The sequence below is a fragment of the Taeniopygia guttata genome, chromosome 2, assembly GCF_048771995.1.
Source record: "Taeniopygia guttata chromosome 2, bTaeGut7.mat, whole genome shotgun sequence".
Classification (NCBI taxonomy): Eukaryota; Metazoa; Chordata; class Aves; order Passeriformes; family Estrildidae; genus Taeniopygia; species Taeniopygia guttata.
Window position 1 is genome coordinate 17,007,845 of NC_133026.1, and position 25,686 is coordinate 17,033,530.

Below are 25,686 nucleotides of genomic sequence, written 5' to 3' on the forward strand. Positions count from 1 at the left end.
TGCTTTTCTCAGTCACCATAGATTTCTGTGTATGAGTAAACCAGTGGGGCTGAAGGTGAATTTAAGAGCATTAGCCATCATGATCTGAGCAAGGATGTCCATGGCAGAAAACAGTATCAGAAAAGTGTAAACATAATTAACTCATTTGCAGCCTCTGATGCTAGAAGTGCTGATAATGCACTCAATCAGAGACATTAATTTGAATGAGATTCAATATTTTTTTCCATCTAGAATATCCAAACAGTATATAGCTTTGGACCACTGTGGTACCTAAACTGAAATTATCCTTCACAGTCCACAGAGCTGTGCAACTGTATGTAAAAAAGAGAGATCTGGCTCCTCATTGTTCTGACATAGATGTAAGTGAACTCCTACAGGTCATAAAACCATAGAATATATTGACTTGGAAGGAACTAATCAGGATCATCAAGTCCAACTCATGACCCTGCACAGGACACCCCAAGAATCACAGCATGTGCCTGAGAGTATTGTCCAAATGCTCCTGGAACTCTGTCAGACTGGTGCTGTGACCATTTCCTTGGAGAGCTGGTTCCAGGGCCCAGTGGATGAAGAACTTTTTCCTGACATCCAACATAAACCTCCTCTGATTCAGCTTCGTGCCCTTCCCTTATGTCCTGTCTCTGGTCACAAGAGTGAAAAGATCTGGTTCTGCCTTTCCTCTTCCCCTTGTGAGGGTGTTGAAGGTAACAATGAGGTTTTCCCTCAGCCTCCACTTCTCCAGGCTGGATAGACCAAGTGACTTCAGCTGCTTCTCATATAGCTCCCCTCCAGATCCTTCACCATCCTCATGGCCCTCCTTTGGATGCTCTTCTCTGGTTTAATCTCTTTCTTACCCTGTGGCACCCAAAACTGGTGAGGCAGCCCCAGTGCAGAGCAGGACAATCCCTCCCTTGCCCAGCTGGCCGTGCTGTGCCTGATGCCCCCCAGGACAGGGTTGGCCCTCCTGGCTGCCAGGGCACTACTTGCTGTGGACCAGGACCCCCAGATCCCTTTCTGTGGCACAGCTCTCCAGCTTCTCATTCCCCAGTCTCTACACACAACCAGAGTTGTCCCATCCCAGTTGCAGACTTTGGCCATTATCTTTCTGAACTGTCATATGGTTGGTGATTGCCCATCCCTCTGATTTGTTGAGGTCTCTCTGCAGGGCCTCTCTGCTCTCAAGGAAGTTGAGAGCTCCTCTCAATTTAGTGTCATCAGCAAACTTGGTACTCCTTTGAGCTGTGCACTGAATTAATCATGAACATCCCTTCAGCCACTTTATGGTTTTTATGGTTTGCTGGGAGAGAAGACTAAACAAGAGTTGGAAATTCAAAACATAACCAGCTCTGTGTGCCACTTCAGAGAAAAGGATGCTCTTCACTGCTATTTGCTATTTTAGGGCCAGCAGCACAGCCAGTGCTTGGGAAGGTCCAGAGCACTGCTGAAGGAGCCACAAGAATGAGCTCTGGGCAGCCTCTGTGCAGTGACCATCAAGAACTCCTGCTTCCAATTAACTTCTCTCTCTTTCTTGAACTCTTAAGGAAATGCTATACCACTAATGTCCAATCTCCCTTTATCTTATTTCATGGAAAAACAAGCAAGTGAAAGATTAATACTGATTGTCATACACCATCAAGACAGCAATGTGGCTGTGTAATCAAGTGCAATTAAAGACGAAACATCACAATCTCCTCGAGATATTTGTACTGAACAGACTGCTGCACCATATACACAGCTCATAAACTCTAAGTGGATCACTACTGACTCTAACTCAACAGGTGCATTTCAAAAAGTAAAAGAATAAACATTCTTTGTACTCTAGAAATATTTATTAAAAGATTTGATATCTTACTCTAAAATAAGAAGCAACTGTCTGTGTTTTCATGCTGGTTGTTTCTCTTGGATGATGTCCAGTATCTCCTGCTTCATTCTATAAAGATGAAGGAAAAAATTACACTTTTTATCTCTAATTAGCCTGCAGTACCCTTTCCAATGCCCCAAGAAAGCACCCCTCAGAGAATATAAATAATTAAAAAGTATTCTAAAGAGCAAAAGTTACAGCATGATTACTAGCACAAATCAGTTACACCAGTACTTTGCTACACAATACACAAACATTCACGCACAAAAAGAGCACGAGTTGGCAACAGAGCATCTAATAACTGCCGCAAATAACTGGATAATGTCTGAGGTCCCGTCTCTTATTTCATCATCACTGTTAATTTGATAGTTTTCTAAGGAATGTGGCTATACTCCACACCAATATTTTAATTTCTCTTTTTGCTACAATACAGCTGGGAAATAGTATTTTTTCCCCCTGAAGTTGTTATAAAACATAGCCAGAAAGAAGGGAAATGTTAGGTTTTTACCTCACGGAAGGAATATGAATTGCACAACACAAAGATATCCAGCTAAACAGAAAAGAAAATAGAAGAGGGAGAAAAACCAAGGAAGGGGTTACTCGCTTACTTTCAATACCAAAACAGCTACTGCCTTTCTAGTTTAAATTAGGCTTCAATGAAGAATCACAAAATCTGTTTTCTTACCTTTGTATGACTGATTGATTTTTGGGAGGTCCACATTTGATAACTGATTGTAGTTTTGCTTTTGGTGTGTGCCAGGTTACCTATGGGAAGATGAAAGAAAATTACCTACCAAAGTGCTTACATCTCATCTAAGCTAAGAATGATCCTGAACCACCTTATTCATGCTCCCAGTGCAACCATATGATTATAAAGTCATTGACTTCTTCCGAGCATGTCCTCATTTCTCCTTTAACCCTTGGGATGGAATGAGCTCTGAAGAAGTTGCATGAACACAGAACATGATGGTTTTTTTTCTCCTTCAGCTCATATGTCATCTGCTAGATAAAAAAATAAACAAACAGACTCCTCTAGAAGATACCTTAGAGCATCCATGTGGTTTTACCCTAAGAATGTTACTGTACTATTCTAGTTCTAATGCTACGTATTAGTTAAAGAAAAACGTGCTAATACCCTTCTCTGGCCCTGAGGAAAAGTGACATGGCATGACTCAAGATTATACACCTAAACTCTACTCTTTTCCACTCTTTCAACCCCTGGTAGGAATAAGATTGTATTTTTCCACAGAACTTGCTGGAAACCATAACTGGTCTGACCTTCCTCTGAAGTGTGGCTGGGTATTCCTGGGTGGCTACTCACTGACATGGACCAAAACTGTCCCAGGGAGGCATTCTAACCATTAATCAGAATGAGCAGCCCTGCAGGAATGCTTCAGCTACTGTTCACTGGCTCTGTTTTGTTTACTAGCACTAACAAATTCCAGAGTTAGCACAGTCTAACTCTGGAATTCTAAGCCAAGCAATACCTTCATATGATGACTTTGAAGGACTAGGTGCATTGACATGCTTTACACAGACACTGGTCTCTTCAAGGAATTATGAAAATTCTGCTGATCTCTCTCTGACGTCTCTCAGTGTTGATAAACTATAACATTGCTGCATGCTGCCACTGCTTCTGCTAATAACATAACACCTCTGGGATCTCCCTTCCACTGGGAGAGCCTGTATCTCTCTGTGCTCAGCTACTATCAGGAAGAGGTGGATAAGGGTTGGAATAACAGTTGCAAATATGTGTCATGGTAATGCATCTGGTATTATGTGATGATATCAAGGCCTAAACCTCCCTGGAGTTCAGCTGAATATCACAGGGTGGGAAGGAAAAAGAGAGGATTACTCACAGCTAACTTTAGCTATGTGAAAGTGAGGTGTCTACAGGATCTCTGCTGTATTCAGTGGAGAGAGACACCTTCAGAGGAGATTTTTCCCATCCCAAGAGAAACACCTGAGATAAGAAGATGGGTTGGACTTTGGGTAATTCTCTACAATTACTCTGATTCTAGATAAATTACACGGACCAGAAACCTAACTTTCAGTTGGCTTTAGCTGGAAGGTTTGAGCCAGTTTTGAAGTGCTACACACAGTGTTTCACAATGTTTAACAAGAAGACTAAAACAGCCTTCATAGTTACCTTGCAAAACATTAAGACTTGGGATCAGTTCTTGGAACCATTTGGATGCTTACTTGGACTCTATGGAAATTATGGTTTAGTATATTACTAGATATCAACACACCAAAAAGTTCAGGCAAGGGCATTGAGCTCTGTGCTTTCCCAGGAACTCTCAAAATAAAATTCTAAGACCAAGTTTTGCATTCTAATAGCAAAGCTCCCTTTGTAAAGAACAGAAGCCTTGCCAAAACCTCAGCTTCTGTAAGTTATGATAACATTTTCATTTCCATTAGGCACTTTCAATTTAGCTTTTCTGCTAGAAATTTCTGCTAGAAATATGTCTCCCATGTAATTACACAAGAAAGTAATGTTGTAAAGTACTTACTGTATGGCATCAATGCCATCACACAGGGAGTACTACAACACTGTAACAAACTGGTTGTGAGGAAATTTACCCATCATCCTGCAATGGAAGGCAGGACACTTTGCAAGGACATAGTTTAAACAAGGTGCAATTTAGGAGTAATTTCTGTAGAGCCAGTTTTATTCCTCCACCTCTATTTATGAATTTCTTCAGGAAAAGCTTACTAGAAGGACCCCATCAGTTATCTATCATAAAGAACTCTAAGACTGTAAATAGAGGAGTGTCTTCTCAGTCTTTGCAGCAGATGATAGAAGCCCCAACCTTTGTTCTCTACCACTTAGAGATAAATTGCACTGAGGCAATTTATATATGCCCTGTTCAAAACAGGCCAGTGACTTATCTGATCCTTCCTGTTCAGTCCTCAGCTCAAGAGATGCACTCCACTCCCTGTCTTGATCCCCTACCCTGAAGAAAGGACCCTGAAAAAAATCTCTACCACTTCCTTGGCACTTGACCCGACCAATATCTCCCTTGCAGCTTGAGATGGCTGCAGCTCCATTCAGTATAGATTGCATGGTTGGAAAGTGAAGCCACAAAGTGTATAATGTCATCAATGAGTGGGTATATGAAACCTAGCAGTGGTCATCACAATGGCTGGAAAAAATTAAGAAGATCACCACAAAGCAATACCTGTTTTTGTGAGAGGGTGAGTTACCAGCTGTCGTGTCAGGTTGTTTTCAGATGATCGCAGTAGCAGCACAATATCAGCTGGCAGAGTATCTCTATTTTTGGCTAGGAATCCACTTGCATTATATAGAACCTGTTTAAAAAGTGCATTTATACATCTTGGATTTTGAAAAGTAGTTGTAAATTTAAGCTTTCTGGAATAGGAATTTAACAAGATACACAAATAGTTTTTCAGCTATCAGGCCCACTCTCACTTCTAGTCTTTTTTTTGATCACTGAAAGTTCTACCTTTACAATACTGAGATATGATGCAAATCACTAAATGCAAATCTATAATTCCAAAGTAGCTTGAGAGAACTATTTTTCCTAATGCGGGTAGTAGTTTTAACCTGTGTGGATTTATCACCAGGACAAGTGTATTGCAGTCCTCCTTTACACCTGTACATGTGCTAATGCACAATTAAGAAGGCACTTGATTTCAACCACATCACACAGCATTACCCATATGACTGTACAATCTTTCTGTGCTATTCATATTATGCTGTACTGGACCCAGGACTTAACATTCTTCCTAGGGACCTCTGTATTAATTGCAGAGGAAGTTTGCAGAATCACCAACTGCATATTGGCAACTGAAATGTCTCTAAAAATTCCAAGAATGGAGTACCTAATTAAAAATGTAACTTCAGGGTTCTATCTCAATGGTCTAAGGGATTCACAAGAAAACTTGATCTGTCAAGAGGGGTAGAAGATACTGGAACATATAAGTTACAAAAACCCATCACAGAACAACTCAGAAAAAGTCTTAAATGATGAAAAAGACTTGTAAAGGAAGAGGAAATAAATTGTTCTCAAGTTCCACAGTAAGGGGTAATGAATTTACATGGCAGCAATGGAGACATAACTTAGACAGCAGAAGAAACTTCCTAATGAAAGAGTTTTTTGAACACTGATGGGGCACTGGTGTAATTCCCCATCTTCAGTGGCTGGTAACAGGAATGGTAGAGGGAGACTGGCTTTCCACTCCTTGCAGTGAGTTATGCTATGCTGGTGAAATGCAACTCAGCTGGTGATGAGGTTCAGAGGAGTTACAAGAGGCTCTTTGTAGCTGGCTGTCTGATATTATGTAAGGTGTAAGGTATTTTTCATCAGCTGATGGGCAGTATTTGCCTCTTCCCAGCCCAGCTGCTCCAGCACTGCACAGACCCAACATGGTTTCCCATGTGGGACATTAGTGCTCACTCTGTACCCTTTAGAAGAGCTCAGAAGAAGGTGGGAGCCCCGGATTTGCCAAGGCAGGTTCAGGTGAGCAGTGCCATCCTGCTGCAGTGTCATAGCAGCTCCTCCTGTGTTTGCACAGCACGTGCAGCCAGTCACTGCAGCTGCTGCTCTGCTGCTCACTGAATGAAGCAGGAAGCAGGGCCTGCACTCTCTGTCTGGCTGATGACAAAGAACAGAACTAAGAAAGGTTGATGGTGTGTAGGAGGTAGTAGAAAGAACGAATCTGGGGTGCTGGTCAGAAACAGTGGGAAAGTGGGAACAAGCATGGTGCAGGACTTTGAGGAACTAAGGGGAAGAGCGTTGAGTTGCATTACATGCCAGTTATGTTTTGGGTTTTCTATAAACATTTCATTTACCTGGTGACATTTAAGAAAAATACACTCCTGCTATTGCTTTTTTTTTTTTTTTTAAATGAGGGATAATAACTTTTCAATTTACTTTTGATATGTAAGGCATTGCCAACATTCCCATGTCTAGACTGAAGAGACAACTGTTGAGAACTAACCCAGATGACCTCTTCTACTTCCTTCCAGCCCTACCATTCCACAATCTCCAACTAACATCATCAGGTGTCTTACCTTTCCTGCATAATGATAAATTCCAAAGGTTAGATCTACTCTTTTGGGTCTCCAAAAATATTTTGATTTCAAATTATCTTCAAATTTTTCTGAAAGGAAACACATAGCTTATCTTACTGGAGTTACTCTACAATCATTGTCTTCTGAAGCTGTATCCCTCCAAGGAGATTTCCTGACTTTTCAGCCAATGCAGAGGCACAAAACAGAAACTGATGTTTGCAAGGACAGAGATACCATAATGGTCTTGTAACAAAAGACACTGGATAGAGAATATGAGAGCTCTTGGACAAGTTACTTTGTTCCCATTTTTTAATATGTGACCTCAGAAAATCATAGAATCATTAAGGTAGGAAAAGATGTTGAAGCCCTTAATCCAGCACCACTCTGTTCACCACTAAGCCGTGTCCCCAGGTGCCACATCCACATATGTTTGCCAGGGCTTGCCTTTCCAAGATTTTAATCTACATATATGAAACAATGCAGAAATCTTTCCTAAGGATTACTTGAGGAGTTATGATATCAAGTTATGATAACATTTACTGATTGAGTGCTTCTGTAGCTAAAAAGCATGAGGATAAAAGAACAACAAGCTCATATAATTGCTTTAACATAGGCATTGTTATGGGATTTTATTAGGTCTTCTGATTGGGTGTTGGCTAAAACTCTAATTTGACACTTTGCCCATTCAAAAATTAGTAAACCCAGGATTTATCTGCACAGAAATACCACTGAAATAATGAAGTCAATGGTAATTGCAGCTACTCAACAGCACGGAAATATTCAGGATCTGAATTACAACGACTTTAGGTGTTTTAATTTTAATTGGTGAATAGAAAACACTCAGAAAGCATAATTTGCTGAAAGGCACTGAAGCATGTTTGCAGTCATTACTCTTAAAACATATTAAACTTCTTGCTCAGATACTGCTCATCAAAAATCTCAGAGCTGAGCACAGCTGAACTTTGCAGTGTTCTTGGTCTATGAACCTAGAGTTTTAACTCAGTTTGATCTTTACTTCTCAAGCTCTGCAGCAAAAATTCCTGAAGGTGGGAGAGCTTTAAACCTGGAGCAGCAGCTTAGGTTCATTTGCACTCATGATGTTTCTCTATGAACCTCAAGGGCACGACCATCCCAGCATTCATGTCTCTGTCAAACACACTGTGACACTGAAATGGGGGCTCACTAAAAGCACAACTAGCGTGTAGTCTGAACTGAACATGCCAAACAGAAATTGAACAGAAGACAAGCTGTAAAACTGTGAAATGAACCATATACTTACCTACAAGTGTCTGATCTGTTGCTTGTGGGAATCGACTTTCCTCATCCAGCAGAGACAATAAACCCATTGGTTTCTGCAGGAACATATCTAGGAGGGGCCTGTTGTCCTCGTATTCTATAACTCTTGCATCAACACCTTCATAAAGGTATTCATTCTGCAGCAAGAAACAGAAGGCATGCTTTGTCTGTGTATACAGAACCACTTCAGAAAATAATTCACAAACTGTCAATTGTAGCAAATTAAAACTGCATTAAGAAATTATGCCTCAGGGCTAAAGCCATCAAGGTTTTGCAGAAACAAATGTCAGCTGGGATTTTGGTTTTGAATATGTAAGTTCAATACTCCTATGGCATATTTGGTTAAGTAAGATACTTTACAGGTATAGCAAGAATTAAAGAAACAGAGTTGAAGAAGATAAAGTATATTGTTTGCAAATAGAGATGTCAGGGTCTAATTATTTCCACGGTCAGAAATGTAGAAAATGTCTTAACCATTTAGAGCTATATTTACATTCCCAACTCATTATTTAAATCCAAGTGATGGCCAAGATTTATAAAAGTGACTACAGGTTCCAGTGGCTTTACTTGTTTGATCACTCTCCTCAAACACCTGGAAAAATTCTTAAGTGGAGAAGAAAGGTGCACATACTTTCCAAAATTAAAGAACTGTGTATATACTTTCTAAGAATTAAATAAATTGCCTCAGATTTGCCTCTAACACATTTTCACTCCTTTTAAGGAACTAGGGAAAGCTATTCACCAAGATTTAAAAACAACAAAGAAGCTAGTGGGGTGGACTTCTTTATTTGCCTTTTTTTTTTTTTTTTTTTTTTTTTCGGTTTGGTCTGGCTGTTTTTTTCCTGAAGACTGCAAATATCCTTGGATTCCTCCCAGACTAAGAAAAAACAAATAACAAATGTGTCCACAGTGTGTTGTGATGGTTTTATCTTGACTATAATTTAGATTATAGCCGGAAAAATACATGAATGACCTTCCTTAATCCCTTAGCAAGGCAAAGGACAGCTGTAGATTTACCAAGAGAAGGTTGCTCTAGGGATTACCACCCCCCATTATTTTTGCTTGAATTAGGTAAAGCAATAACAGTTTTCTACCACATAATGCTCCTGGTTGTGCCAGGGATGCCTTCAGTCCTGTGCAGGCTGTACTGTGAAACACAGAGCTCTTGATCTACTTTAAAAATCATCCCTCTGCCAAAGGATAGGACTTAATAAGTGTTGTACTTATGTACAGTGTTAAGATCCCAGTTTTGCCATCCTGAATTCATTGTGAGAAGAGTGTCACAAAAATGAATGATGGCTAATATTAATGAGTTCAAAGACCTCTAACCTTGGAAGACCTCTCCTTATGTGTCATTCACTTGAGTCTGAATGAGTGAAGAAGGCAACACATTGAGCATTTAAAAAAGTTCACTTTCATGTACAACAGAAAAGCATCTGTTTCATACCTCTTAATCTCAGAGAAACAACAAAAGGCATAAAATCAATAAGACTGGTCTAAAAATACAGGCACAAATAAAATCCTGCTGATCCATTTGAAAGAGGACACGAAATATATACCTAAACCCTTTCAGTATCCAGACTGATGTAATTTCCCAGGACACTTTTCACTCTAAGGATAGGTTATAATTCAGTTTATATGCCACACAAGGGTGTAATCAGTAAGAAGCTCACCTACAGCCCCATGAGGACTCCTCATTTGAGACAAATAACATTAACCTCATTCATGTCTCCCCTGAAGCAGTGGACAGGTGGAGTTTTGCTTTTTAATTTAATCAATGACCTGAGTAGCAGGACAAGACAGGAGAGTAATAAATGTATCACTGATATAGGTGAGAAGTTAATTATGTACCTGTAGGAGCTGGTGGCAGAAAGGGAATGAGTCTGTGTTATCTCCCAGAGATAACATGGCAGTAGGGACAGTTTAACTGAGGGCTACAGCTACACTGACACACAGATGTTCATGGAACCAGCTGGTACTGCTTAGGATTAACTAGAGTAACCTTATCAAGGGGGCAAGGGGAAAAGACTTCTCAGGATGGTCTATCAGAGGAGAGTGTTTCCGTGACACTTGGACATCCTCAAACCAGCTCTCACAACCAACCTGTCTAATCATAAACCTTTTCCAACTTCAAATGCTTGTGAGAGAGGCTGGTTTAGAGAGCTGATAAAAGCGTTCTCCTTGAAAAAGAAAGGAACTCTTAGTAGCTGTACTGCTATGCTATAACAGCAACGCTCCCCTCCCTGCCCAGGCAGCACCCGGGCCTGACCTCTAAGCCTGCAGTGCATGTGACCACTCGGTTTGTGTCCTTTGTGTCTCGACAACTGAACGAGTGTCAGCCCTGACAGTTTTGGCAATGCTGCCATCTCCCCAGCAGGATACGAAGGAGTTCACTCCATCACTTCCCACGGGCTCCTGAAGGACAGCTGATGACCAAGCCAGGCACCACTGTGACAGATGACTCAGAAATTATATTGTACTACATTTTCTGATGCAGTGCTAGTTTCAACCACAGCATTAGGATACAAGCAGCAAGTATAAAAGCTTTAATGACAGACATCATAAAATTGTAATGAAATAGGTCTTATTTGAATTAATAAGATGAATCAGCTACAGGATTTTGTAATTCCCTGTGATGTTTTTGACAAGAAAGCTTCACAAAATAGGTATTTCTTGAAATTCTAAAGCATAATCCATTAGAAAGTATTCCTGTGGATGGGATGTCAAAAGGAATAATCGAGTTATACTCAATCTCATCTTAGTATTACATGGTATCTTGACTATGATCAAAACTATGCAACATTAGCTTTTACCACCTGGTTTCAATGGTAACAAAAGAATTACAAAATGCATTAGGGAATGGTCTTCATGTTTAATAAAGTAATGCCATTTTACTGGGAACATTTTATGATGACACTTCGGTTTAAATAGAGACACCAGAGACTTATTCACAAGGAACCTTTTCCAGCTGAAACTAGAAGATAAATTGTCATGAGAATGTAAAATAAACATTGCATACATTTAATGCAAAAACTATCATCCTTCCAGCTGACGGCAAACTTGCTACTTTCCAAAATGTTTTAGCTGCCATTAAACCTTTTACTTCTTATAGGGGAATGACAAATGAGAAAGGAATGGGAAGGCTGTCTTGCTGGACAATGTGACCTGCAGATCATGGGGCTGACAGAAATTAACTTACATCAGTATCTAATATGTAAGGGGAACACCTTGAAGGACAGGACTGAAGGTCCAAAAATTCTACTTTGCTTTATGTTAACCAAAAAACCCCCACTGTACTAGCAAAACAAAAAGCAGGGACTAAGTTGAGAGGCCACATTCTCTCCTCTGTCAGTAGAGATAGGGATATATCTATTTGTCTCCATTTACTAGTGGGAATCTACAGTATCGTTATCTTAAACTACGTACCCACCAGTCTTTCTGTTACCTTAGTGAAAGGAGATTGCATTCAGGCTTAAAAGCCTTCATTCTTAAATGCCAACATTAAGTCAACAATAAAGAACAAATTCTCTTAATTTTGACTTCAGTTGTCCATGTTGGCCCACAGGCACTCCACTCTAGCTGACACCCTGAGCCTCAGGTTGTGACTGTTCCTTTCTTATACCCCTGACACTACTGACTTTTTTTTTGTAGGCCACACTTCCAAGGAAAGCAAAACTGTGAACACTTTTCAGATTCAGATACAGAAAAGAAACCACTGACAATGCTAAAACAATGTCACCTGCAACATTCAAAGCACAATCAACCTTAAGAGTGTATTTACTACTTGGCTTCATTGGTCAAATAACCAAAATATGATTCACCTTCTCGGTTGACATAACCACTACTTACTACTAGGTGAACATGAGTTAATGACAAACTAAACTGTAATCAACTGATTAGGCCTCAGCTTCCAATTAGATATGTCAAATTTCATCAAATTGCATGTGATATGATATTGAACAGGTCAAAACAGGGAAAGGAATGAAAAGACAATGTATCTGTACATTTTACGTCTCTTGAGGGAAGTGTAAAAGAATTTAAATTCTTCAGTCTTCCTTGGGTATATCTAAAGGGTTCAATGCAGTGCTGTGTTACAGACTTCTGAGGTGGCACAGGGCAGTCTGACATGTCTGTCTGGCATTGCACAGGGCTGTGAAGAGACACTAGCCTGGGTCCCCAGTGACAGGACAGCTCCAGCAGCACAACAGTCAGGGCTAAGGGAAAGTCAGCACAAAGGTCTTCATGACTTCTGGCATCAGCCTTCTCATAAACATAACTTCTTTTTTTTAGACTCTAAGGCACAAACCCTTGCATATAAAGTCATTTGTAAAGTCAGGCAGATATATCAGCAAAGGGCAGAGGCCATCCTAATGTTTTACATTAGTGATATTTTTTATTTTAGTTTACTATTAAAGTACATTACTGGTGTCAACACAGCAGAGTCTTTATAGTGAACAGAAGAGATTAGAAGAGATTCTGAAGCCACCTGCTTTCTCAAAGGCTGTTTTTTTTGATGTAAAAGTGGGACAACCATGTAACAAATAAATGAAAAGTGATGTCTTATAATGACTATGAATCATACCACAAATCATTCTGTGCCATTGGGTTGTAATGCAGAATAACACACTTCTCATTTCCCGTCTCTGAAAGGGGTAGATTTACACCCACACTTGCATGAACTTAATCTATATAGCTTCTTCTGCACTCCTGTAGTAATATCTTTGGAGACTGCTACAAGATAATATAATGAAGTTTTATTTAATCTGATGTAGTGGTTTGATGTACATTAAGGTAGACAATCACTTGGTATTACAGGCTGGATGTGGACACTTGTAATAGAAATATTAGGACTGGTATAAATGAAATATGAATGGGAATGTGCATATAAGCACCAGAAAAAATAGTCTTGAAAGAATAGCTGTGCCATAGCCTATGATTTGAATGAAGAACATTTGTTCACAACAATAAAACTGAGGGAAGAGTTCCTTACATCATGAACAGAAGGCCTTCACTTACATAAAAACAGTGCAGAGAGTTAGTGAGTGCAACACTGAAGCTGACAGCAGGAGCATGACTGCGAGGTTTTAGCACATCACACACAATTTTCTTACGAGCCCACCACGGAAATGGACTGTAGGCATAAAAATGTGTATGTTCCAAACAAGTAAAACTAGATAATGGCCTTGCTAAAGGTTATGGATGCTGAAGTAAATAAGGGTTTGAGGCAAAAAATTATTGCTAAAGGCTGTAAAAGATATGTCCAAAAGCTATTTCAGCAAGATGAAGACTTGCCAGATAGTGTCCATTATTCTATATGTCACTCAAAATTTTCTTGGCCAGACCATTTGAACACACACACCCACCCACATATACCATGGTGCATTCTATGTATTTGTGTGCCCATGAAATCTGTGAGAGAATCAATGGAAATGGATAAAATTTATGTACTTAGAGATTCTGTAAATAAAGATTACCTTCCCCTTCTATGGATTCTATAGAGGAGTTGTATTAATTTCCTACAGGGAGAAATGGGCAAACTATATATTGTCAAAATAAGAATTTTTCCTCTCATCTGCTCAGTAGCAGAATAACCACCCTGACCATGGTGCAGGAAAGCACATGCAAGGGAGCAAACTATTCCTCCTACATGGCGACACCACAAACTTCTGAGTAATATAGGTCTGGCCAAAAAGTTCAGTAATGGGATACGTAGAAACCAGTAAAGGCAGATTACACTGAACTTGACTCTAATTAAAAAAGAAAAGGAACATTAAGACAATATTTGGGTGTACAGGAATAGGGCTAGGAAAGCCAAGACTGGCCCCTCAGCAACAAAAGGCAACTAGGGAGAATGTGGTCCTGCTGCTGAACAAGTTTGTGGATGATATAGAAAAGGCTGAGATATTCAATGCCTTCTTTGCATTGATCTTGACTGATAATCCCAGGTCCCTGAGACCAGGGGAAAAGTCTGGGGCAAGGAAGACTTAACACAGGTGGATCAAGTTAGTGAACACTGAAGCAAAGTGGACATATGCAAGTCCATGGGATAGGGTCAGTGCCTGGGTTTGACAGAAATAAGTATTGTTGCTGCAGTCTGTGCTATTTCCATCTTCCAACTGTTAGAAACAGCAATAGCCAAGTGACCTTCTTTTGTGAACTTGTGTACTTTGGAAAGAAGATGCCAAAGTAATTACAGTAGATCTAGTTAAAATTTTCTCTGGCTTTTGGATGATATTAAAACCAAGAAAAAACTTGTGTCAATAATCTTGCACATAAATCTATAAAAAAACCTACAAGATACAAGACTGTAAGACAACATTTCCTGAAATAATCGGGAAGAGGATAAAATATTGAGCCATTAAAAAATTGTTATATTACACATAAATGTATTCATTTCTAGACTGACACAGGCATGTACATGCATGTACACACCTGCATACATAGACATATTCCAGACTTGTATCTCATCCTTGAAACAGTGATTAACACTGACAAAATACTCTGTTTCCACTAACAATTAAAGTTACAGTTCAGGAGAATTTTCATCCATGTATCATAAACATCACTAATTTCAGTAAAACAACAGAAGTACAATTTCATGTATGGTTTGAATTCTGACTGTTCTGCCATATAGAATTCTGAAATATTTCAATTTCCAGCAAGATAATTTTTTTTCCCTGAAAATGTTATTTCTTCAAATAACAATATTGAATGATGATTTAAAGGTGGTTAATTTAAATCTCCTGGAATTATTTACAAAGTTGAGATGATTTTTTTGAGGTTTTTCCCTCTCCTCTTCAAATTAATGAACTTTTATATTGACAGTGTTATTTCTTTTCTGTTTTTAAATAAATTATTTAGATTAAATCTATCATTATTTAGCTGAGATGATCTAGTTTCTCAAGAAGAACAAAACAATTGTGAAATTTGCTGTTTTTAATAATGTAATTTCAGTGATCATTAAGCTTATTAGTAAACTATTATGAACCCTGCACTTTCAAAATTTTGTTAGCACTCATTTACTTTTTTACTATTGAATCATACATTATAACACTCATTATTCCTCAAGAAATCAACACTGCATTTGCATCTATCAGATTATCACAGTGCACAGTGTTATGTTGCTTAGTTACTGTAAATTTCAAGTTTAATGCATTTTATGTTGGCATTTTACTTGCAAATAACAAGCACTGCTTCATGGAAAACATACTTAAAAACATTTTTTATAACTGCTATTTACAAGCTATCATGGAGAAGGAGCAGTGTTGCTTCTTGAGACAAGGTTTTACATGTTCAGTAATACTGAAAGCTTTATATGTTTTATGTGTTTAGTAATACTAAAGATTCATAAAAATAACCAACACATACCTGTTCCCAGGCAAAGACGTGTTGATTGAAGTAGAACTGAATTTGCTCATTGGCAATGTTGATACACAGTTGTTCAAAAGAATTCTTTTTGAAATTCTCAAAGCCAAAGATGTCAAGAATTCCAATATTCAAGCCATCATCATTTTCACTGCAAAGATGAAATATACTTTTCATTGTTGTATCTTTATTTTTCATTAACTACCTTCATTACTATTTCACAAAATAAAATCATGGGCCAAATCTGTACACCAGTTAGACAGAATAAGTTTTGCTGAACAAGAGAGCTCTTAAATTGACAATAATTGTTACTTTGAAATACACAAACACAGATCAATTCAAAGATTACTGCAATGCAGACCAGATATACTAAATCACATAACAACCAAGTTAACTGACAAGTGAATAGGAGATTTACAATTTTATTTTTACACTAATATTTGTAAGTAATTATTCTAAAAAGCTGACAACAGTACAGAAAGAACATGCAGTTCTTTTTGTTTCTCTTGTAATAACACAGGCTTTAGTCACCAGTATCCTGAAATTAAAGACTGTTGTCATTAAGTATTATTTCTTCATATTATTTACTCATAACAATTAAAATTGCTTAGTTTAACAATAAAGTAAAAAGAATGACTAGCTAGATTATTTATGCAGCTAAATAACTTTATGCACTGGGATGTGGTATGAATTTAAATTACCAATTAAATTCCAGAGAAGCACTGGAAAAACTTTGGCTTGATATTTTAAGTAGGGCATACTCAAGATATGTGATCACTTCTGCAACTGCAAAAGAGCTTTAACATTTATTTGCTGAAGCAAAAAATTAAGAGGATATACTTTTACAACAAACTGAGGCTGACATTAGTGACCTTTCTAGGCAAGTAAAATAGAAATCACATTCTTTCGATAAAACCTCTTTGAGGGGCTATCTGTAATAATTTTTTAAATAAAGATTTAGGAAATCAGAAATTAAAAATCAGCCTCAAGATGCATGAATAGCACTTAAACCTCTTTATGAAGTCCATCTCAAAAAAGGAAGCATTTCATTGTGGAAGGATCTGAATTCTGTGACTATTTAATCCGCCTCAAAATTACATTTTTGATGAATAGACTGCTAAAATTTATCTTCCCTATTCCATTTTCAGAGCTCATTACATAAAAATAGAAAATGGAAATTATGTTACTATCACAAAATCAAGCAAAGTTTGTTTGGGTTTTTTTTATAGTGAGCATTTCAGGTTGAATTTTCTCCCTCTTCATCAGCATACTAAGTAAGTATTCAGTTTGAAAAGGGCTCTGTAACAGACAACTGAGAGAGGCACACAGGCTAGAAATGCTGACCCATCTATCATGGATTTTATCCTATCACTTACTGATAGAAGTTCTGTTTATTGTTGCTCTGCTATAACCAAATACTTAAAAATTTAGACAAATTTTAGGATTGCAGCCTTGGCTCTCCTCTGATGTTTAAAAGAAAAAATCCAGGAAATCTACAGATCCAGGAGATCAGCAAACCAAAGCTATTTGCTATTGATATGTTGCTTAAAATGTCACCTTGTAAGTGTAAAGTGGACAACACCTTCATTAAATATGTTTAAAAATTATTCCCATTCATATACTAAACCATGCTCATAATAACAGTGACAAAAGAAACATCATCAGTGTAAATAAGGCAGAATTTGGCCTATGTAATCAACATGATGAATAAAAAGTTTACTCTGAAAAAATATAAAAGAAAAAGGGTTGAAAGTTAAAAGGTTTAGACATACAAAAGAAAAAGAATAAGGGTTAGATGAGTAAAGATCAACATGAAAACACCAGATGCTTTTCCAATCATATCTACTGTATTTTCACTACATACTATGAACAAGACAAACCATTTTTGACATGGTGGGGTCATAAACAAAAAAGTAGCAGAGAAAAACAACTTCACTACACTAAATGCTCCAGTGTAAGACAATATTATTACCACAGGAAAAAAACATCCCTTTATTCTGCAAAATCTCCTTTTACCTTAAATGTTTGTCAGGTTTGAGCAAAGTGTTGATGCGATTGACTATCCAGCTGAAGAGGCGCCCATACAAGGCTTTGGCCATGGCATCTCTGACATCAGTGGCTTTTTCCACAGTGTTGGGACGAATAATTGTTTCTCCTCGAGTCACTACACAGTGAGAGGTGAGGGCTTCTTGCAGTTCATCTGCCTGAATACACAGCAGGGATGCACCTGGGAAGGAATGTCACAGGCATAGCTCAGAGACAGATTTTGGAAGGTGACTATGTTAGAAGTACCCAAGTTGTGAGGTGTGAATACCCTTCTCAGTTATAACCCACTCATACAAGTCACTGCTGTTCTCTTTTTGCTCCAAAAAAGGGGTGCTTCTTTCCCAGTTCCACAATATTTTTCTATGGCAAGAAAACATACAAGAAGATGGTGTGAAGACTTCATTATTTCCCCAGTGTAATTACTAAGAAAGTGCAGCAAATTTCTGGAGAACCTTTGCCTCTCTTCCTCCTCTGCCTCCTAGCAGCTTATAATGTAAGGAATTCCTTCTAAAGAATTAGTGAGCCTTATTTACACAGGCAAATGTGGGGAACATGTAATGAGCAACTGAGAAAGAAACAGGGAAAAAACTGCTCAATGTGTTAATGAGGTTCTCCATCAAATGTTCAAATAACCTTGGAAAAATTCCAAAGATTTTTTCAGGCATCTGCAGTATTAGTCATGTTTCCTGTATGCCAGTGCACTGGTTAGTCAAATAAGATGCATAACATGGAAATTTTTTTCTTTTCTGCATTTGAATTCAGGCGGGCTTAGAATTAATCTACTTTCAGTTTTTAATTATTCTTGCAAAATTTCCATGTGAATACAGTTTTCATTGATACCTCTCTTACTATAAAACAAATTTGTTATAAAAACACTAAAGAAAAAATTGTTAAGAAAAAACACTCACAGTTTTCAAGGGCTACAGGATTGGAAATGTTGCTCTTGTCAATCATATGTTCAGATACTACTGCAGAAAATTCAATGTTACCCACATTTAAAATGGCAGCCAGGACACTGTACACACTTCCAAGTTCCTGAAAAGTATATTTAAAAAAATGCAACAATTAATAGCCAGGTAATTTGTTTCTGTGCTTTGTGCCATTGGCATATGTGTGTGTGTTGTTTCCTGCTGTCTGCCACGTGCCCACTACTTCTAGAGGTGCTGTTCCAGCAATTATTCCCATTCTGTACTTAGCAAAGTCTTTCAAGAGTAAAACAGACAAAGAGGGCAAGACAAACCATAGCCTAACTTCTCTTCTGTACTTGTTGACAGGACAGGGCTGACAGGAAGTAAGGAAATCAAAAACAGTGGTGTGCATACCCTCTTACATAGAAAGAATTCAGAGGTTATTTATATCTACCCTTCACTGTGCCTGCAGGTGCAAATATGTCTAAAGATTCAATACCTAGATCAACAAAAAATAGAAAAACATCTCTACTGATATTTCTTGCATCATGGAAACAAAGGTACTCCAAATAATAGGTCTATATCATCTCCCACCCATGTCATCAGAAAAAGTTTCACTGGGGGAAGAGTGAGGCCTCACATCTCCAATTTGACAAAGCACTTTATCCTTCAAAATGTCAGTTAGGAACTCACCAAAGCATCTTAGTGTGGACTTTGCTTAAACAAAACTAGATTTCAAATTATTTAGGAGGCTCTGCCATGGTTTAGTTGCTAAGGTGGTGTTAGGTCATAGGTTGGACTTGACGATCTCAAGGTCTTTTCCAACCTAGTTAGTTCTGTGATTCTGTGAAAAGGGACTCTGTCATGAAAAAGGCCGTTATTACTTTGGACAGTGAAGTGATATAGTCAATAAACACAAATACATAAATTTAAAATAATATTTGGAATTAATAAAATAATGCTTTCATTTCAGGTTGGACTTGGATTTTAGCTGCAAATTTTCATTTGAACAGTAAATGTTTATCATTATACCTGATGATCTGAGTGTTTTTTATTCAGAAAATTCTAGGTGTACCTGTAAAGCAGACTAGCAGTCTGTGACATTGTATTTTGAAGCATCGCATGTTTTATAAATAGCAGGTTGAAAACTTTTGTAGCAGTTTTATAAGAAACAGTTCTTAAAATCTGATTGGTATTTTATAACTATGAGCTTTTTATAATTGCACAGCATTTTATCCATATTATTCAATACTTTGCTGGTACCATGTCAGGCATCATTTACTCAGACAAAATCTCTAATTGCTCTAGAATACGTGAGCTTGTTTTCAACACTTTCAGAAGTTAATCTAGCAGTTAATAAATAGCGATTCTAGTGACAGCAAGACAAACTGGATAAGCTCACTCTAAAAAATTATACTGTGGATAATTGGCACACAGTTTACTTAGGATTAAGCACTCATTTTCGTTTTAAGCTTAGGGACACAGTTGAAATGCAAAGAAATGGATACCTTAACTTCTGCCATCATGCTGTATAATATGTATAGCTGCTGACATTTTTCTGCCCTTTTGCAGTGTGTTTGAAGTCTGGCTTGATCTGTCTCATACAACATAATTATTGTTCCCCTCAGGCAGTCCTTTCTTAATATTTTTGCTGTGCAGCCTGAAATAAAACTGTGATTTTTAGACAGGGAGTACTGACAGTAGTTACTTTTAAAGCCTGTCAGTCAGTCAAAAGCAAATTTCAAAGAAATAAAGCTTCGTTTAGGTCTCGGTTTTAAGATTTTTTCCTGTCCATAGCTTTCTGCTAATAAAACACTGAACATGCTTATATAGAAATTCCTCTTTGCACTGGGATGAATGTCAAAGCTTAAGGCTGAACTACTAAAAAGTGAACTTAGGAAAGGGATTCAATGTCCTATGGGGTATTTTTTTCACGGAAAAAAAAATGTCTTTGCACATGTATCCAATATCAGAACCTCAGTGAGGGAAGAAGACTCTTCCTTCACTCCAGCAAGCACAGCCTCAGACAGGTTAATTCACCCTGAGAGAGATGTAAGGCAGGCTGACATGGCTGGGGCTCACAAGTAGCCACAAGCAGATTGCCTGTGGCACTCAGCCTGCTTCTGAAACTGCAGGGTTCTACAGGTAGATAATTCTCCACAGAATAGGCTCCCAGTGGCTTGCTGAGTTAATCAAGTGAAGATTCATGCTAGAACTACACAATGCAACCAGTGACCTGGTTATAACTGCATCTTCAATGTACATGGAAGGACTCTTTTGGATGATCAATATTATTGTTTCTACACATCCAAGTGAACAAAAGAACTGGAAACAAAAAGAGCCTTGCTGCTTTTCATGCTTTAAATTAGGACTTATCAAGGTCTCTGGTGCTGTGACAAAGCTGCTATCAATGCTGAACCATGAATGTCCTTTCATGCTGCTTCTGAAAGGTGAAAGCACAAGTGAAAGGAAGTGATAGTACAGGTGTGATATTACTAAATGCAGTTGTGAATAACACATAGAGGAGAAAGAGACTGTGAATGCCACTGCTACTACAACCTAATGCAAAGTGACTCTGGAGGAACAAAATAAGTGAATACATCTGTTCTGCTAGCTATTTCAAATATTTACATTGAGGTAAGCCAGAAACAGTCAACTGAAGTGAGCAATTTTCTGTGAAATGCTTCTTACCACATACAGTTTTGTCAGAGAAATGAAAACATACATCCATTCTGCAGCACTAGTGCTGTATTTCATGGATACTGTATGGATCATACCTCTACTATTTATATTGTTTATAAATAAAGTCAGAGACAAATGACACCTGTGATGCACCACTTCTCGTAAGGCAAAACTAGGTCACAGGATAAGATTTCTTTCCTTTGTAAATTCAATCCTTTTTTAATTTTAATTCTACCAAAGACTGACTGAGGAGAGGGGTTTAACAGCTAGCTGAACAATGATATGAGATCAAAAAGAAAAAATGGGTTCAGATACTGTTTAGTGATGAGATTCATCTCCAAAGGGATTTAAGGACTTCATTCAACTTTATCCCTGGAGCTGTGAAAATGTATTGAGTTCATCAATACTCAGATCAGCTCAATGCATTTTTAGAACTCTCACCATGGACTTCCTCTTAAAACTGAGATGAGGTTCATATTCACAGGACTAAAATTACTGGCTAATAAACTGTTACAACATAATTTTCTATGCATTAAATTTGTTAAAGTCTTCCCCCCCAAATTACTCAGCTGTGCTATGTTCACTGATTTCAAAGTCTTGATGGCTAATATAATTTTATTGGTTTACCAATGCCTTAAAATCTTAAAAATGAAATGTTACTATATAACAGTAAGTTGACCATGCAAGATCCTAAAACATAAACACAATATGCTAAAGGAACAAGGGAGATTTGAATGCTTTATATAAGTTTTTCCTGATTAAGGTAGCTGGTGAAGTTCACAAACGAAAAGGGTTATCAGCACTCACCTCCAGTGTAAAACCTATGACTTTGAAGCACTGTTCTATTAATTCAAACTGAGACTTATAAAAGCTATTGTTCATGAAATCTTGCACTATTCTGAAATGATCATTTTGCAGATATCTGAAAGAGTTGATGGATACAGAGTTAGAATGTAAATGAGGCTGAGAATTCAACACCGCCTTTCTTAGTAATCAATTTATGCAAAAATAAACTGCATTACCTGGGAGGTCTACATTCTGGCAGTTTATAATGTGCCAGTTTTTTCTTTTCTGCGAGACCAGCATAAATATAATAAAAAATATGGAAATTTTTCTCTCCTCTGAAACAACAGAAACAACAAACTGATTTAGTAATACAAGCATGCTACATTTATTAATGACACACATACTATCACTAAACGTTATTTTAATAACAGGCAAGACTCACACAAAGTGACAGAGGACTCTGAAAGAAGCATTATTACAGAACTTCCTATGAACACTCTTTTCATGCCATTGTGTGTTTGTCCTGACACTGCCAGGGTGGCTGCTTAGTGCTAAAGGAGTGCTGATCTGCCCTTGATGCAGTTGGTAGATCCTGCGTGAGATTTTGCACATTCCTCACCCACCCACACTGAATGGGCTGCTTAACTCCAATTATTTTAAAAAACCTTCTGACTGTGGGAGAGGTATACACTCTTGGTTCACTGAGTGCAGTAGGACTGTTGTATTCTTTTGGCCCTGAACCAAGAAGTAGACATCCAGCAAAAAGGACTTACGACTTGGCATGCTTTGCCTAGATGATACATGCCCAAACCTAGGACAGAGGTTTAATAGATATTCAAGTGTACTCCTTATGAGAAGAACTAGGTGAATATTTGCAACCATGACTGAGCCCTGAGTTGCCCAAGTCAGTCACTACTGAATGGCAAAAAGGAATTGCGTTCAAACCCCTGCTTTGTGCATGAGCTTAGATTTATGTCTCAGGGGCACCACTGGATCATAGAACCATAGAATGGCTTGGGCTGGGAGGGACTTTAAGTGTCATCTAGTTTCAACTCCCCTGTCATGGGCAGAGACACCTTTCACTAGACCGGGCTGCTCAGAGACCCATCCAGCCTGGCTTTGAACACTTTCAGGGATGAGGTATCTCAGCTTCTCTGGGCAGCTTGTTTCAGTGCCTCACTACCCTCACATTAAAGAATTTCTTTCTAAAATCTAAAATAAACCTACTCTCTCTCAGTGTAAATCTATTGCCCCTTATCCTGTCACTCCATTTTTCTCACAGGCTCCCTTCAGGTGGAAGGTGGCAATTTGGTCACCCCAAAGCCTTATCTTGTCCAGGCTGAACAATCCCAATTTTCTCAGCCATTCCTTGTAGCAAAGGAATAATAATAATAAATAAAACACTGAACATGCTTATATAGAAATTCCTCTTTGCACTGGGATGAATGCCAAAGCTTAAGTGCTCCATCCCTCCAATAATCTTGGTGGCCTTCTACGGATTTTCTCCAACAGGTCCACATTTCCTGTAGTGGGGACCCCAGAGCTGGATGCAGCACTGCAGGTGGGGGTCTCACCAGAGCAGGGTAGAGGGACAGATTTCCCCTCCTGACCAGATGCCCACACTGCTTTTGGTACAGCCCAGTGCATGTTTGGCTCTCTGGGCTGGGAGAGCACATTGCTGGGTCATGTGCAGCCTCTCATCCACCAGCACCCCCAAGTCCTTCTTGGCAGGGATCTTTGACCCATAATCCTCTATAAACAAATCCTACTAGATGTTCCAAAATGGAAAATGACCAAACAAATAAATAGGCTACAATACTACAGGAAATTTAGAGGAATTAAATCCAAGCAATATACTTAACACAATAACCCAAAATCCCACAATGAAATGTACACCTGAACTATTAGTAAGTTTCTAATTCTTTGCACATTCTTATTTTATATATCACATGGGCATTTTTATAAGATTTGTTTAAATAACCCAGGAAACAATGAAAAGAAAAATCTGGAGTAGTTTTCAGCTACATTACAGATTCATAAGCTATCCATATACAACTTTTGAGGAAAAAAATCCAGGTACCTCATTCATCTTTGTGTTTTGAACCATGGTGATTTCCTGCATCATAGGCCTACTCTGTAACTCCCAAATTAGGTCAAATACAATTTTCATACTTACACTGCCTGGTGGACAACTCTGGATTTTTCAAGGAGGTACTCTGAAATCTGAGCTCCTACTACAGTGCCACCACAAGTGAATTTCATTTCCAAATATTTTCCAAATCTGCTTGAATTATCATTGATGATAGTGCCTGCATTCCCAAATGCTTCTACAAGGTTGTTCACCTGGAGAATCTTCTCCTGCAGAGTCTTGTTATTAGCCTGGATATGAAAAAGATATTGCTCCAAATTATCAGTGATTATTCAAATTAATGCATTTTTAGGTGTTCCTTTAATCTTCTCATTGGTATTGTGAAGTGTATTGTGAAGTGTGACATAATCAGGGCACCTATTCTCATGGAAATTATATGGAGAAAAAGATATATATATATATATATATATATATATTTATATATATATATTTATTTATTTTTTATTTATTTATATATTTATATGTTTATATGTATGTATGTATGTATGTATGTATGTATGTATGTATATGTATATATAAAATTAAATCGGTGAAAATATAGCAATCCTCAGAACTAAGGCTGTTCTGGAAGAATTTACACACATAATGATAACAACACTATAAATTAATTTCTATGGTTTCTGTGGTTTTGTGGCTCTGAGATGGCCAATCTGCTTTTAGGATCTTTGTTAGCATCTGGTTACTGCTCCACTGCACCATACCAATCAATTAACTTGCTTTCATCTCATCTTGGCATTCTAAAAATGGCATTTTATTTAGACAGTTATGGCCACCACTTCCAAGAATGACTATGTCCCACTGACAGCAATCTGGTTGTGGAAGGATGAGAAGCTAGAAGAGGATTTTATTTACTACTGCTTGTGTAACTTGAAGGCACTCAATTAAACAGGGACCTGACTAAGTCACAACCCTCATTGCAGTGGTACTTTTTTTTTGTGGAAACCGCAGTGTATTTCCAAGTGACCCTAGGAGGGAGGGAGTAGACAGATCAGCATCATGTTCTAATGTTCTTTGGAAAATGTGTAACAGTCTCACCCCACAAGCAACGCCCTGTCCATAGGTTCAGCCCTTTAGACCCAGGATAGCAAAGCCCTAAAGCCTTACAGAGATATCCCCTCTGCCACTTACCTTGCCGAGGACAGTGAGCTGCTGAACCAGCAGATGGGCACTCTGTGTCTTGCCAGCTCCACTTTCTCCAGAAATAACAATACACTGCAGAGAACAGAGCAAGACTGAGCTCATCACATATCTCTCAGCTGGCAGAGGATGTAATTAGACACCTCATCCATACCTGATCAGAGTTGTATGTCACCATGGACTGATAGCCTATGTCAGCAACAGCAAAAATGTGAGGAGGGTTGGCAGTCCGTTTGGCTCCAATATACAATTTGGAATGCTAAGCGTAAGAAAAATAAAATCATTATCACTGTCCTTTAAAAACTTGGGTTTTTTAAAGTTTGGTTTTATTTTTAGATTAGTGTACAGCATGCTGAGGTTTCCAGCAGTGATGTTTTCTGAGGGAGCTGTTACTGCACTCACTATACCATGAATCTGT

General features: G+C 38.2%; 1 protein-coding gene across 1 annotated transcript in view; it reads right to left on the reverse strand.

The window, feature by feature from the left end:
* MYO3A (myosin IIIA) overlaps positions 1-25,686 on the reverse strand; it is a 114,505-nt gene that overhangs the window by 28,018 nt on the left and 60,801 nt on the right. The window contains exons 12-24 of the mRNA XM_072925418.1: positions 25,423-25,527; positions 25,260-25,343; positions 24,159-24,361; positions 22,219-22,317; positions 22,004-22,118; positions 18,515-18,641; positions 17,577-17,787; positions 15,564-15,711; positions 8,179-8,332; positions 6,900-6,988; positions 5,044-5,173; positions 2,547-2,626; positions 1,853-1,930 (exon numbers count right to left, since the gene is read on the reverse strand). Coding sequence (XP_072781519.1) covers positions 1,853-1,930; positions 2,547-2,626; positions 5,044-5,173; positions 6,900-6,988; positions 8,179-8,332; positions 15,564-15,711; positions 17,577-17,787; positions 18,515-18,641; positions 22,004-22,118; positions 22,219-22,317; positions 24,159-24,361; positions 25,260-25,343; positions 25,423-25,527 — 1,623 coding nt within the window. The remainder of the gene's footprint in view (positions 1-1,852; positions 1,931-2,546; positions 2,627-5,043; positions 5,174-6,899; positions 6,989-8,178; positions 8,333-15,563; positions 15,712-17,576; positions 17,788-18,514; positions 18,642-22,003; positions 22,119-22,218; positions 22,318-24,158; positions 24,362-25,259; positions 25,344-25,422; positions 25,528-25,686) is intronic.